General features: G+C 37.7%; 1 protein-coding gene across 1 annotated transcript in view; it reads right to left on the reverse strand.

Moving 5' to 3' along the window:
* Positions 1 to 2,488: 2,488 nt before the first annotated feature.
* Positions 2,489 to 15,693, reverse strand: part of opn7d (opsin 7, group member d) — an 81,473-nt gene continuing 68,268 nt past the window's right edge. The window contains exons 2-7 of the mRNA XM_022670629.2: positions 12,545 to 12,632; positions 11,202 to 11,364; positions 9,603 to 9,730; positions 7,529 to 7,667; positions 7,186 to 7,381; positions 2,489 to 5,806 (exon numbers count right to left, since the gene is read on the reverse strand). Coding sequence (XP_022526350.2) covers positions 5,303 to 5,806; positions 7,186 to 7,381; positions 7,529 to 7,667; positions 9,603 to 9,730; positions 11,202 to 11,364; positions 12,545 to 12,632 — 1,218 coding nt within the window. The 3' untranslated portion in view covers positions 2,489 to 5,302. The remainder of the gene's footprint in view (positions 5,807 to 7,185; positions 7,382 to 7,528; positions 7,668 to 9,602; positions 9,731 to 11,201; positions 11,365 to 12,544; positions 12,633 to 15,693) is intronic.

Raw genomic sequence — 15,693 nt, forward strand, 5'->3', positions numbered from 1 at the left:
AGTGGAGTCGGTAAATTGAAAATATTTGTCAAGTTTGAGCTTCATTTTCATGCTCAGAGAGACCTCTAGATGAAAAAACGGCTTTTTGCTTGATTATCATCCTGTCTCTTTCTTTTCTTTTATTCTTTCACTGAGTGTCACCTTTATTTATTGTTAACATAAAAAAATCTAAAATCATTTGAATTCACTGTGCATATGTAGGGAGAAATTAATAAAGTTCCAAAAATGCAAAAGGTAAACACACTTTCCAATGAATTCCAATGCATTGAGGATGAGGGGGATGGATAGGGAATAAATCTAGCTCTACCCAGATTAAGCTTAATAGAAAAGGCGTTCAGTTAAACGTATCCATTTTGTCCTTCAGCCAGAGTGTTCCGTACATCCTGGCTCCTCACCAGTGAGGGTAATTTCCAATGAGGAGTAGTTCAGATATTGAATTTAGAAAAAAATAAGATGCTGAAAGTGACAGAGCAGAAAATGCTTAATGCCGCCCGCAGAATACACTGGCCAAGGGCAGCTCTAATCAGCTGGATGCACTGCACGTCACTGGCCGAGTGCAACTCAGAAAAGCTTTGTTTAGAAATGGAAGAACATAAAGAAATGCACATCAGAAAGTTTTGAATTACATGCCTGAAAAAGAAAAGTATCTTTCTTATCTCACATTGTGAGCGAACCAAGTACTTCATACTGTATATACAGCTCTGGAAAAAATTAAAAGACCACTTTAGTTTCTGAATCAGTTTCTCTGATTTCGCTATTTATAGGTATATGTTTAAGTAAAATGAACATTGTTTTTTTATTCTATAAAGTACAGACATTTCTCCCAAATTAAAAATAAAAATATTTTCATTTAGAGCATTTATTTGCAGAAAATATGAACAGGCTGAAATAACAAAAAAGATGCAGAGCTTTCAGACCTCAAATAATGAAAAGAAAACAAGTTTATATTCATAAAGCTTCAGAAATCAATATTTGGTGGAATAATCCTGGTTTTTAATCACAGTTTTCATGCATCTTGGCATGTTCTCCTCCACCAGTCTTACACACTGCTTTTGGATAACTTTATGCCACTCCTGCTGCAAAAATGTCAAGCAGTTCAGCTTGGTTTGATGGCTTGCGATCATCCATCTTCCTCTTGATTATATTTCAGAGGTTTTCTATTTGGTAAAATCAAGGAAAAACATCATCATTAAGTGGTCTCTTTTTTATATTCTTCCTATATATTGGCAGTACTTCATACAACAGCAGTATTCCCATTGATCATAAAGTGTTATCTCAGGAGACGTCTTGGGTATTCCAACAGTTGTATAAGTTGTGTGATGCTATCATGTGAATGCAATGTGAGTTCAAGCAAGGTCCTGATATTGGGGGCCAGATGGATGGAACATTCCATTTCTGAAGTTTTGGGGTTGTTTAACATTCCTACATCAGGAGCTTAATGTGTAATTGCAATACTTAAGTACAAAGAATTAAAAAAGTAATTAAATACAAAGAAATAAAAATTTTAGTACTTCCACAGGGGTTTTGCATCATCATAAAAGCCAAATGTAATGCCTTTTAAGCCCTTTTTTAAGTCCTCAATTAATAAAATTTAAGACCCAAAAATGCAGTCATAATTTTCTTAGTTCTCTCCCTAACATTAGCCAACTTTCCATTAATATGTTAGCTAACTCGCCAGTAATGTTAGCTAACTCTCCGCTAACCTTAGTTCTATCCCTGGTAACGTTAGCTAGCCTGCTGCTAACGTTAGTATGTTAGCTAACTCTCCGCTTATGTTAGCTATCTTTCTGCTAATCTTAGTTCTATCCCTGGTAACATTAGCTAGCTCACTTTAGCTAGCTAAAGTTAGTGTGTTAGCTAGCTCACCGCTAAAGTTACTATGTAAGCTAACTCGACTAAGACATTTTAAGACTTTTCAAGGACCTGCGGGAACACTGTTCAACTTAAGTCTGGTGCTTAAAAAACAAGTCACTGTTTGATAGACTTTTACTAATGTCTGGGTCTCTGAGTCAGTCACTCTCACTTTCTCATTCTTGAAACAAAACCTTGTATCTCCAAAATTGAATTTCAAAAGGTCACTTTTTTGCGAGAGCATTCGTACTCAAAACAGGGTCTCACTTTCTCACTGTTGAAGCAAAACCTTGTTCTCTAATATCTAATATCTCTGAAAAGATCTTGGAGATTTTAGAAGTGTTTGTAATTTTTCTTAAATTTGGGTCTCTGGGTCTCACTTTCTCACTATTGAAACAAAACCTTGTATCTCCAAAATTTCTGAAAATTAGCTTTAAAAGAGAACACGTTTATATTGGTCTGTTAATCGTTGTATTATAACACAACAAAAATGAAATCAAAAATGAAAAACTTCACAAATGTATACACAAGGTTTTGGTGTGTAAGTGATGCTATTTCAGTAAATTTCATTTTAAGTCTTTCTAAACCCAAAACAAAGAGCAGTACATATTGGAATTAACTTTTTTAATATTCTTTATTAGAGTAACTTGGAATGTTGAACCAGTGAATTAATCACGACTGAATTATTGCATACATACTGTTTTATGTTACATTTTATTTCTGTATAACGTTTTTTTAATGATGATTGTCTCTTTGCCATCACACACATGCAGTGTCTTTGTATAAATATAATTGTTAAAATACAAGTCTGGCCCTTACACCCACCATGTATGGCACACTGGTATATATTTCTTTTCCTTATTTTTTTACTTCTTCCAAAAGAAGGTTTATTTGATTGTCTCACTGTTTTTATTAATACTGTCTGTGTGAAGAGACACGGTGAAACCTTTTCTTTAATTCATGATCATTTACACTTGCTTTTCTGCACACTGATTGGATGTTTGTTGAATATTTTGTATTTTATGGAACCCACATTTGTTTCTGAGTGTTATATTGTTGACATTGCATTCAGATTTTGTTGAATATGAATACAAATTGTGTAAAAGTGATGAGTTTGGATAAAATGCTTTTGACCTTTACACAATGTAACTGTATTTATGTTAATGTCCCTCTTTTTCAGAAACCTGAATTCAGTAAACAAGACTTTTAACACTTAGAAGTCACATTTATGACCAGCAATAAAAAGTGCAACGTATAATTCAGCATTAATTCACTTTCAGCTCATCAATCATCAAGCAATTTGGTGGAAACTGCACATTTAAAACTTGTAATCCATATCACATTTGTATTTGTAAGTAGAGGAATTTTCACTGATTTTAGATAGATAAATAAAAGCGTCAATAAATAAATAACATAAAAAAATAATTAGGTATTTAAATGTACAGATATTTGCTACAGCTCGGTTGTAAACTTACTTTAAACATTTTCTCTGCCTCTTTCTAAGCTCTGCTTTAGATGTAAGACGTCTATTGGGGCACTTGATGTTTGAGTGCCTACTCAAGAATTTAGAACAAATCAAATTGTGTTTACTGTATTTAGTTTTTTAATTTATTCACATTTATGACAAAATCTATTTTGTGCCAAATGAGAACTAAGCCATGTTAATCAGGTATGCAGTGATATCTGGAGGGTTTAGGCACCTACACTCTCAGAAATAAAGATAATACAGAGGGCTCTTTGAGTGATGCCATAAAAGAAGACTTTGGTTTCATACAAAATCATTTTTGTGAAAGTGTGAAGTGATACATTGAGAAACGTAAACATTTACATTGATTTCTTTATATATAATATTTTCTTTTTTAAAATGGTTGTATATGGAAGCATTTTTGTTTGGTAGAATGTAAACATTTTTTTTTAATCAGTTATCTCAGTGATAAGAGTGGGTTTGCGGGGAAAGACATCAGATTCCATTAAAACAAATACAGGTAAACACAAACACAGTAAAAAAAATGAACAAGAAATTCTTGTTATTTTTTTTTTTTAATTCTGAAGAAAGTAGGTAAGATCGTTTGAGCTAGTTTGGAGAAAAAATCTCCTGAATGTCCCATGAACATCTAGGATAAGTACAATCACCAGCTCATCCTCATCTGATTTAATATCAATAAGCACTGATTTACCAAACCAGCTTACTGTTGGGTGGATTTAGATAATAATAAATAAAAATTACTGCCTAGGTAAGGATTTCTATTTCTATTTTTTAAGGTGCCTAATACCTTTGTAAAGTACTGTTAAAATACAGTCATGTCACAATATTTTGGCCATCACCATGTTTGTACACTCAGTTTTATTTTTATCAGCTTTATTGACCCTGTATGAGCATTTTGTAGTTCTGGAACTACAGGGTGTGTAGTCTGCACACTTTATCATCCTGTTTTTTATGGTTAGGACCCCACAGGGCCACCTTAGAGCATTTCTTGGGTGGCAATCATTCTCAGCACTGCAGTGACACAGACATGGTGGTAGTGTAATAGTGTGTGTTGTGCTGGGAAGAGTGGATCAGATACAGCAGTGCTGCTGGAGTTTTTAAACACCTAAAAGTGTCACTGCTGGACTGAGTCAATAGTCAATGAACCAGGTATTTTACAAAGCTCTTGATTCTTGTTGAAGTTCCTGTTAGCTTTATCTCTGTCTAGCTTTGTTCACACAAGCAACAGCAAGGGAAGAATGAGCTCTGTGGTCTCGTCTGTGGGTTCCTGACCATTGAAGAACAGGGTGTAAGGAGGATAATAATAATAAAGTATGCAGGAAACAGATACAGGACTACAGTCTGTAATTATTGAACTACAAAGTGCTCCTATATGTATTGGGGGACCAACAAAAATGGACAGTGAGTGTAGAGACAAAGAAGATGTCAAAATACTGTGATCTGATTGTGTACATCTGTTGCTGTCATTTAATTAAACACAGTGAATATTAATTATATTTGAATATACTGTAGCTCTTCACTTCTAAGGGTTAAAGATCTGTAAAGGGTTTTTCTTCTTTTAATTCATCCCTCATGAATATTGGAACCTCAAACAGGCCTTTTATGCACATAACATTTTACCATGTCTTGTTTCACTAGTACAATGGTTTTATATGGTTGAGATGACAAAGTTGTTCTTCATCTTGACTTCTGAGTGTCCTCGAACATGCTGTTGCCGCTAGCGACCTCCTTCTGTCCAGTCCACTTGACTTGAACAGTCTTGGATCTGGGACACTCTCAAGAGGCCATCACTGAATGAACACAAACATCTGAATCAAGAAACTCACATTTTATTCTCCTGTTTGTGTCCGTTGTCTAAATAATGTTCTGCTTTCATGTCCTGCGCAAGAAAGACGAACAAGACACTGAATTTCCTCCCATCCGTCTGTTTCTTCCTGGCATGCGTCCAGCATGTCTTCAGCACGCTCATAAGAAGTCAGCATGCATTTTTTCTGACATCTGACTCACGGTCAGTTCGCTGTGGGTGGAGCCAGTCAGCACACGGGCCGTCCTTTGCAGCGTAGGCTGCTGGCAGTGAGACTCCGCCTCGGCACAGTGAAGACACGCCCCGTGGCTTTCTGTAAGACCGTTGGAAACGCGGGTGGAGTTGTTAATGTCCTTGCTGTTGGTGCAGCGTTGAGATGTTGGTGGGTTTGAATTCTTCTCGTCGGGGAGAGGACTTCCTTTGCAGGGGCTTGAGCATATTCTCCTGCGGATTACAGCCGTGTCGCTGCTCAGAGACTTCCGGAAGTTGGGTTTGAACAGAAGGTACACCACAGGGTTGTAGATTGTAGAGGATTTGGCAAAAATTGCAGCGAGGGCAAAGGCAACGGGTGGGACCAACTCGGATTCACTAAATGCGGCCCACATTGCGACGATTGTGTAAGGGGTCCAGGCACTCAGAAAACCAATACACACTGCCACAGAGAGCTGCGAGAAAGAACAGAGAATAAATATGCATTACAAAAGTGCTATACACATGTTGCACCTTTATTATTCCCACTTATATATGTAACAGAGGGACCAAAAATTAGCTTTCTTAATGTGAATATCTTTAGGGACAGATGTTTAAACACCTGCACTGTTTAGTCCAGTTAAAATAGACTCTGGTTCATTTTCACCCTCAGTGCAATTAATTTTGTCAGGTGTGAATACAGTAATCGCACTTGGGTGCAGTCCACACAGGTTTAATTCCGATCCCAAATTAACTCCAGAATGGTTTGTTTTTGGTAAGAACGCGATTCAACCTTAATCTCACCCAACTATCAAGTATCAAGATCAATAAATCAGCTCAAACAATAAAAGGCTGTTCAGGTGAAGTTTAACCTGATTTATTAATTACCCAAACCAAGAGGGAAAACACCAGAGAAGCAAACTACAGGTGTGAAAACAGCCTAAGGCTAAGTCTAGACTAAAATAAGGTGGCACAAATCTGGTGATATCATTAGTATCATGATACAGGGTTACAATTCAGTGCATTGTGATACATTGTGTTTCTGTAAGGGATTGGATGTAATTTTAAAAATATTTTTGAAAACAAAACAAAACAACGTCATAGTAAAAACAAGAAATGAATACAGGAACAAAGTCTTTTTACTAAAATCAGAGGAGTACAACACTGCTATCTAGTGGTCAGTATTTAAACAAAAAACAACTTAAATCAGTGTCTTTGCTTTTAAACAATTAGCAATGAATATTGATGCTGTGTTTTTGAGAATCGATACAGTATTGCAGTATTGCAGTATTTTTTTACACCAGTAATATTAGCCTTGCAGCATCAATGAAGCAGCAGTCAACAAAGGAGGGACAGCTTAATTTGGCTCATCCTGAGCTAGCATGTACTTTAGTTTAGTGCTTCTCAATCTCGGACTTGGCAACACAATTTACTGAATAGTTTAGTGGGTTTCCTCCTTTAACACACTCATAATAACTCTGAAAGTACAGGTTAATGAGCTGATTAGTTATATTAAGTGTTTTGGGAATAGGGAAAGCAGGATTAGTGTTGAGAAACATCTATTTATTATCTGTCTGTTTGTCTGTACGTCCGTCTGCCCACAAATCTACATTCGGACACTGTGCTGCAATTTAGTCCAAAGCTAAACTTAGTCTCTGTCTGGAAAACCGACTCTAAGTTGATTAAGTTGTTCTTAAGATTAAATAGACATTCCGTCTTGCCTGTGGCTAAAGCATATTTGTCTGCGGACACCAGCTGTGTGATTGGTTTTGGAGATTTGGAAAAGTTTGAAGAACCACAGGGATGAACGTGGTAAGAATAGGAAAAGAGTTCCTAGACAGTTCTGTTGAGTCACCTTGACAATAAGTGAATGTGCGTTTGCCGTCTTCGTCTGTGGTGAGACGTGTTGTTGCACCGCTTGCCGCGAGCCGCGTACAGTGAGTAGGATGAAGGCGTAGGAGAGGAAGATGATGGTACAAGGGACAACATAGCAGAAGAGGAAGAGGCAGATGATGTAGGACATTGCTAGTGCATCACGTTTGGGAGCATACCTAAAACAACGAAAGATAGACAGTAAGCCAATGTAACATTTTGTGGCGTAAATGATTAATTATTCAGTAATGAGATAAGAACCGGACTATCAAAACATATCGAAAATTGGCAGTTCATTGCTGTGCTCCAATCACAGTAGCACTTACCAGTCTATGCAGCATGCTGTCCCATAAGGCTCAGGGCCATACTGGCCCCAGTGTGCCAAGGGTCCCACAGCAAACACTGAAGCATAGCACCATACACCCACTATCATCAAACAAGCATGAGATGAAGAGAATTTGTTTCCTGAGGAAGAAAAACAACAAGATTGCATAAGTTCAGAAGAGGTGCATAAATGTCTTGTAGGTTATGTGCTTAAAAATATTGCCACAATAAAAGTTTCAAAGAATTTAGTATAGTGTAAAATATGAAACATTAATAATTCATTGCATTCCACAGTGAATTATGGGTTGTGTTGCATTAAACACAGAGCTCAACTTTATTCAAATTAATTTGACCATTGCACTGCGTCTAGCCAATCGGGGAAGAGTATGTTGATACATTACACACATATGAGCACCACACATAAAGAGCAGGCAATATTCAACCATAGAAGAGAAGCTAAATATGTCAGAATGTGGATTTTCTTAAACATAGATTCCATTGAAATCTTAAACTTATGACTGCCTACTTGTGTTGTTTCATGTCATAGAATGTCACCCAGTGCAGAAGTATAGATTGACCTTTATTGTCCTCTTTTTACATTATTACAACACTTTATTATTCTTCTTTCACCCTGTTTCAAAGGCCAGGACCCTAAAGGACAGAGCACACACCACAGAGCCAGTATTATAAAATAGTGCTGGTGTGTTAGTAGTGTGTTAGTGTGCTGCTGAGTTCACAAACATCTCTGTGTCACTGCTGGCCTGCACTGTAAAGGTGGAAAAGTTGAGAAAACTCAAAATTTCAAGGCAACTACTACACAAGCATGCTGTGCCAACTACAAATCTTAAATTCAGATAATTCATTTTTCGTATGCAAAAAAACGTTTTTATTCAGTCTCCCCAACTTAAAAAAAAAATCACTTTTTGTTTTTAGTACTAGTTAGGACTAAAGGATGCGCTTCTGTTTCTGACTTTTCTTGACATCAACAAGGTAGACCAGCTAAAGTGGAGTGTCTAATAGTAATACGGTATGGACAGTATGTGGACACAGTGTTAAAAAACTCCAGCAGCGCAGCTGTGTTTGATTTACTTTCATCCACACAACACTATGCAGTGCTGAGAATGACCCACCATCCAAAAAATAGCTGCTCTGTGGTTGTCCTGTGGACTCCTGACCAATAAAAAACAGGGTTGAAGTGAAGGAGGATAATATAGTGTGTAGAGAAACAGAGGAATACAGTCCGGAACTATAGAACTACAAAGCTATAAAGTGCTCCTATATGCTTGGTGGTAAGTGAGTGTAGTAATATTAAGGTGGTCAAAGCACTGTGACATATCTGTGTATATAGATTAAGCTGAAAGCCAGTCAACATGTGTGTATATATATAGGGTGAATATATATAGAGTGTAGGGGCCCTGATTGTCATGTGGTATTTCAGAATCTGAGTTCTGACAGGAGAGGAGAGGCTTATGCATGTGTCATGAAGTCCTATGCATTCTGCCCTTCGGTGATGTTGACCAAGATTTACCTCTCTCTCTCTCTCCGTCACACTGATGTGTCCCATCTAATGTCCTCGAACAACTCCATAATCTCTCTTATTCTCCTTTCTTTTTTTTTTGTTCCTCTTGCATTTAGCTCATCATCTCGTTGTAGCCTCATGTCTCTTGTCCTCACTATCAAAGCCATTCTCTCGCATTTCTCCTGATCTACACTCACGCTCTGCTCTCTGCACATGAACCCTTATGTATTTTTCAGTGGCTCGAGGCTTTTTTAGCCTGATTAAACAAGCCTGACAGAACTCTAGATCTGTAAACAGAACAAAGCTGCTAATGGGCCAAACGTCCAAACGTTGAATTCCTCTGACTGAAACAGAAAGTTTAAAACGGGCCAAAAGCACTGGAACACTGGAGTGTTGATCGTTTTTAACAAGATAACATTAATATCTTAAAAGGCCAAGTAAAGTTTCGACAAGAAAGACTGCACAGGCAAGTTACTTCAGCCTTTAATTCATTTAGGCCCTAAAACTGGAGATAAATGGTGGTGAATTGTAAATGGTGATGTGGGTGGAAATTGTACCATAGATAGGAAAGCAGACTTTGAGGCAGCAGACTGAAGATAGCGCAGTGAGGTTTGTCAAGCTGCATAAGCCGAACAGAACACCGCATACAGCGTAGTACAAACACGTCAGCTCTCCAAACAGCCACCTACGAAGAAAAAAGAGAGAGGTTATTGAGATTATCATGTTAAATTACATTGGTTTAAGTTGGTCTTATCTAGCACCCAATAAATACTGTCTATTCAGGTTATGTAGCCTGTTCATCTTCGCACCCCTCCATCACCCAACTCCTCCCCCTTTTAACTCTTATTTTTCCTTCCTGACTCCACTCATTTGCGAGGGGGAACAGCTTCCTAATACAAGCTGAAGCCACCTGAACTCCAGCCCAAAAGTTCCCTGAGTTCTCTCCCCTTTCTTCACTTTCTAAATTCACAAATAAAAGTTGTACATTTCAGCACATTTGGAATTCCCTTGAACATACAGCTAATTTCATGTACATGGAGCCAAGAACATGCCAATTTAACCAGGCCAAGTTAAAATAAGAAAGTAGATTAGTAAATAAGATGTTTTAAGTAGATTCAGTTTAGTTTGGTCAGCAATTTAACCTAAATTTTTTTTTACAAATTAGCTACATATGAAATGGATTGAATATTGCTTAATTTTAGAGTGCTAAGGCCCTGCTGGGATTTCCTCCTGTCCTATGATAAACAGCAGACTGTTGTGACACTCCAGAGCTGAAAAAATACACCACATAAACACAAAACACAGTTTTGAGTAAATTTACGTTCTTTCTCTTCTGTTCTTTAATGAAATGTACTTGGTTTCACAGACCTGAATTGTCAGTAATCTGAGAATATAAAGGTCTCCCCATATGACAGACAAGTGGTTCTTAATCCAGGTCCTGGGAAAGTGTTTCCCAACTGTAACTTACCCACTTTGCCTCGGAAATGACTGATACATTTGTTTATTAGCTGTCAGTTTTTTTATAAATGCTATTAGACAAATAAACTGGTGTCACTTGCCAATCTTTTTAAGATCCAGGTGTGCTCTGTTTTTGGCAGATAGGTATTTTAACTGCGCAGTGCATCTGCACTTCTCTGTAGAGGAAACTGACCTGCGCGTTCACGCGTTGAAGGATCGCAGTGTTATTTTATTTTGTACTCTGTTTATTGTTGATGTAAAAGTTGGGTTTGGGCACTGCTTTGTGTCCTTGTGTGTGTGTGTGTGTGTGTGTGTGTATGTGAATAGTGGAGGTGTAAGGGCGCTGAACATGCGGCGTGCCTCTGTTGCCAACACATCCCAATTATAGACCACCACGCCCGCTGATGTAGGTGCAAGATAAGTATTAGATAGCAATGAGCATTGCGATGCGCCAAGCACAGGGTGCCTGTAATCTTCCTTGTAATGGAAATGTGCTGAAAAATGTTATTATTGTACATTTTTATTTTGTCTTAAGCAGAAAAACATTATTAATTGATTTAATTTATTTAATTCACCTAATGGCATTGCATTTCCTTTGAAGACAGCATTGAAGAGATATATTGCGCAGCCCTAATTCCTACAATGTTTATGTGGAAGCATTGTTTCTTCAGGCTAGTGTGGTTTTGGTAGTGACTTACTTGTGAGCGAATGCTGAGGGAATAGCTAGAGGAAAAAGAGTCACAGTCATTCCAAGGTCGCTGATGGACAAGTTCACAATGAAGTACTCGGCTGGCTTCAGGGACGACCTCTTTCGATACGCTACAAGAAGCAGAATGACGTTCCCCAAGAGAGACAGCACACCTGGAGCAGCAAAAAAAAAAACAGACAGAGAAAACATGTTTTTGTAGCATACGTAAATGTTTTACTGTCCATCTGTCCGTGCACTGATTGGAGCATGAATGTTAGCTTAGCATTAGCTCTCCATAAGCTTGGCTTGTACCCATAAACCAGCTGCTGTTGTTTAAATGGCATTTCATTTGCTAGTGGAAGAAGCCACTGTTTCAAATGTTGGCCGCTTTCACAAAACAGGCTTCTGACCAAAAGCTTCTAATTTGGGTTATATAATATAACTCACTGTTTTTCTTTTTGTTTTTTTGTTTCAGCCGCGCTCCACATGCACATGAGGATAATGATTCAAAGAGAACAAACATGAGTCAGCACCATGGATAGCTCTGAGCAACAAAATAATTTTTTTTTGTTTTTTAAGTTTGCTGACCAAATGTTTTTTGTTCATATTAATTAAATGGATATTCAGAAATATGCTGCATATAACCCTATTATTTGCAATACATGAATGCTGATTGAGAAATACAGTATTCATGAAACCGTTCCAATGTAATTTTTCTGTGACAATTGAGTCCCGGGTGTAAAGACAAGAGAATGGATTTTTTTTAACATGACATAGCATTTAATGAATGTACTACATGGCTTGAAACATCTGCATGGCTAAACATCTATGGGCCCAATCTTACACCTTGCGCAAAGTGCGTCGGAATGCTCATTGCTATCTTACACAACAGTGTTTTTCATGCCTTGCACCTGCGCTGTAAAAATATCGGAAGTGAGGTGTCTTTAAATCAATTTCAGATTTAAACATTGACAACAGTCAACCGTCAGATGTTCATTCCTATCTTGGCTACACAACTGCACCATGCACATTACTGTTTCTTTAAATGACCGCTCGCACACCTTCACAGCTTGAACACATAGGTGAGGTTCCTCTGCTGAGAAGCATAGAAGCGCTGCGCTGTTAAAATACCAGACCAGAAACTTTTAAACAAAACAGACCAGAAACTAGACGTTCATTTATAGTGTGCCTTATAATACGGTACACCTTATAGTTCGAAAAATGCGGTATTTTATGCAATTTTGTAACAGAAGACATACAGTTTTAACCAGCTAGTAATAGAAAATAGAAACTAAATGCCAAATGTCACAGACATTAGATTTTTTTAGAAGTTTGTATGTAAGAACAACGTACAGAAAGTCGTGTATATGGCACCCATGCAGACGTCATGCTCCTTGGGGATTGTGGAAACAAATCGGCCAGTTTCCGAGGCATTTCCCATCTGCAAGAAAGATAGAAGAAGAGGTGATTTAGATAATATGAATTTAGATATTGTACATAGGAAACACACATACTGTAGTCTAGACAAGCCTGTAGCAAGTGTTTAAAATGCATTCACTGATACTGACAGAAGGTTACTGCCAAATATTTATATTAATTTTGATATGTCATTATACTCTGTTATTTCTAGCCAGACACTGCCAGTAACTATTCATAAATGCCCTTGTCTTTGAAAAGATCAAATGAAAATCAACACACTATTGCCTGTTAATGGCACCTGTTTGGGTGCATTAAAAAAGACAGGGTGGGTGAGATTGGTAGGAAGGTGGGTAGGTAGGTAGATACCTCTTTATAAAGGACAATCTGTGGTCAAAGCTAAAAAAAGAAACAATTAAACAAAAACATAATTTAATATGAATTAAACTCCACTTTAATTGATTCTTTTAATAAGTACAAACTGTGTGGAAAATTCATATTTTTTTTTTCATATTGATCAATAGCTTTAGTCTCAACACATCTAAATGAATCAGTTTAGCATTCTAAGCTTGTGATGTGGCTGTGACGGCAGCGGCCCTTGTGCCCTTGGCTTTTTAACTTAACTACTGCAGTTGAGCTCTGTGGCTCTGCTTACAGTGCAGAATATGAGAGAGACACTGACAGGCAGCCCCTATTTCACATTCTGCTTATGCCAACACAGAAACTCAGCTGTATTATTCTGTGCAGCTAAATAGCCGTATATAGCAGATTAGTATGGATAGAGACGGATCAGAGAGTCTGAGGGGTAACATTTAAGGACAGAAAATTAAATATTCTTTTTTAGCTCTTTGCCATTTTATATTTTGTACTCATAATGGACAGTTTAACAGACTCACACCTGGATGTAGAGAAATACAGAGAACCATAGAAGACAAACATTAAGAACTTTGGACAGACAATAACAAGTTTGAACTGATTTCTAAATCAGTTTAGAGCCCTAAACTGTCGGCTGGAGAGATTGGGTTTTGCCTGCAGCGCCCCTTGGCTTTTCAACTCCACTATTACGATTAGCAGCATTGCTTACAGTGCAGAATATGAGAGAGAGACACTGACAGGCAGACACTATTCCAATTTCTGCTAATGCCTCCACAGAAATCCAGCTGGATTATTCTGTGCAGCTAAATAGTCCCATTGAGCAGATTAGTGTGGAGGATGAGAAAGAGTGAGAAAGATCAGAGAGACTGGGGGTTACATTCAGGACAGAAACAGAGACAGTACTGATCCGATGCTTAGTATCGGTATTGAGGACAGAACGAGCAGAAAATGCTGGATTAGAATGAATAAAGTCAGGTTCTGTAAAAAAGAAAACTAATGGGCGCCGAGTGGTCCAGCGGTCTAAAGCGCTGCCACTATGAGCAGGAGGTCGCCGGTTCGAACCCCAGCTCATGCAGCTTTGCCATCAAGCTGCCGGCGTCAGAGGGAGCAAAATTGGCCCTGCTCCCTCTGGGTGGGTAGATGGCGCTCTCTCCCCACATCACTCCTACGGGGATGTCTGCAGCACAGGGCGTCTGTGAGCTGATGTACTGGAGCCGAGCCGCTGCGCTTTCCTCCAAGCGCGCTGGCTGCTCGGTAATGCTGCATCAGCAGCAGCTCGAAAAGAAGCGGTGGCTGACTTCACATGTATCGGAGGAAGCATGTGCTAGTCTTCACCCTCCTGGTGTGTTGAGGTATCACTAGTGATAGGGGGAGTCCTAATGAATGGGTTGGGTAATTGGCCGTGTAAATTGGGGAGAAAATGGGAAAAAATTAGAAATAAAATAAAAAAAAATAAAAAAAAGAAAACTAATTTAGTGAAGTATTACAATAATAGTTTTTAGAGGTATTAAACTTCTCAGATGTCTAATTCCATTTCTAACCCCCCATTGTGAACATTTTTTTTCTGATGTCTATTTTTTGTACAACCTTTCTACAGTCCTCCACACCACACTTAATAGCTTTATTTACATCTTAGTACAGTTTAATATGTAATATACTGTACAAAACATTGCATGCATTATTTAATTGTGATTATTAAATATTTATTTTCTTTGTGATTGTTTACTTTCATTTAATTATTCACTGAGTAGGCTTGTCACGATCGAATTATCGTTCAATAAATGTACGATATGACCTCATTAATTTAATTAAAATTATTAAATTCACAATCCATCAAACCAAGCTGATCTGCTTGAATTTTTGCACCATAAACTTATCCAAAAGCAGTGTGTAAGACTGGTGGAAGAGAACATGCCAAGATGCATGAAAATTGTGATGACCTCAATAATTGACTTAAAATAATTAACCTCACAATCTATCAAACCAAGCTGAACTGCTTGAATTTTTTCACCAGGAGTGGCATAAATTTCTTTGCATTATTTGAGGTCTGAAAGCTCTGCATCTTATTTTATTTCAGCCATTTCTCATTTTCTGCAAATAAATGCTCTAAATAACAATATTTTTATTTGGAATTTGTAAGAAATATTGTCCGTAGTTGATTCTCAATTTTGAAATTGATTCATAAATTGAAGTGGTCTCTTAATTTTTTTCCAGAGCTGTGTATATGCATCACATTTTATTAAAATGTTTCTCACATAATCTAGAAAAACAAAAATTGTTAGCTTGGACTGTACTGAAGACTGCTTTGCTAGAATATGTTTGCAATGCTAGGCTAATGCATTAATTATTTTTTCTTTTTATTTCTAATCCAGGGGTTGTTAATCTCTATTTCTACACTGTAATTTGGCATTAGCTCTTCCTCCTAATTGTATCAGTGTCAATATCAGGTGATACTCAGAGTTTCAGAATTTAAAAATCAAATAAAAATAATAGGTATGGTGAACGTGTCACAGGAAATAATCATGTCATGTGATGAGGCTGATGATTTGTTAAGGTGGAGAGTGTGTTTGCGTGTTGTGTTGAGGAAACAGACACACAGTCTCCTCTGTTTCAGGCCAGATATCAGCATTAAGCTTCTCCGCTCCACTCGGGACCGCAGGGCTCAGTGACTAAACTTGGTAAGAGGCCGGTATGCTCACAGCTGATAAACG

Source organism: Astyanax mexicanus, chromosome 12 (assembly GCF_023375975.1).
Source record: "Astyanax mexicanus isolate ESR-SI-001 chromosome 12, AstMex3_surface, whole genome shotgun sequence".
Taxonomy (NCBI): domain Eukaryota; kingdom Metazoa; phylum Chordata; class Actinopteri; order Characiformes; family Acestrorhamphidae; genus Astyanax; species Astyanax mexicanus.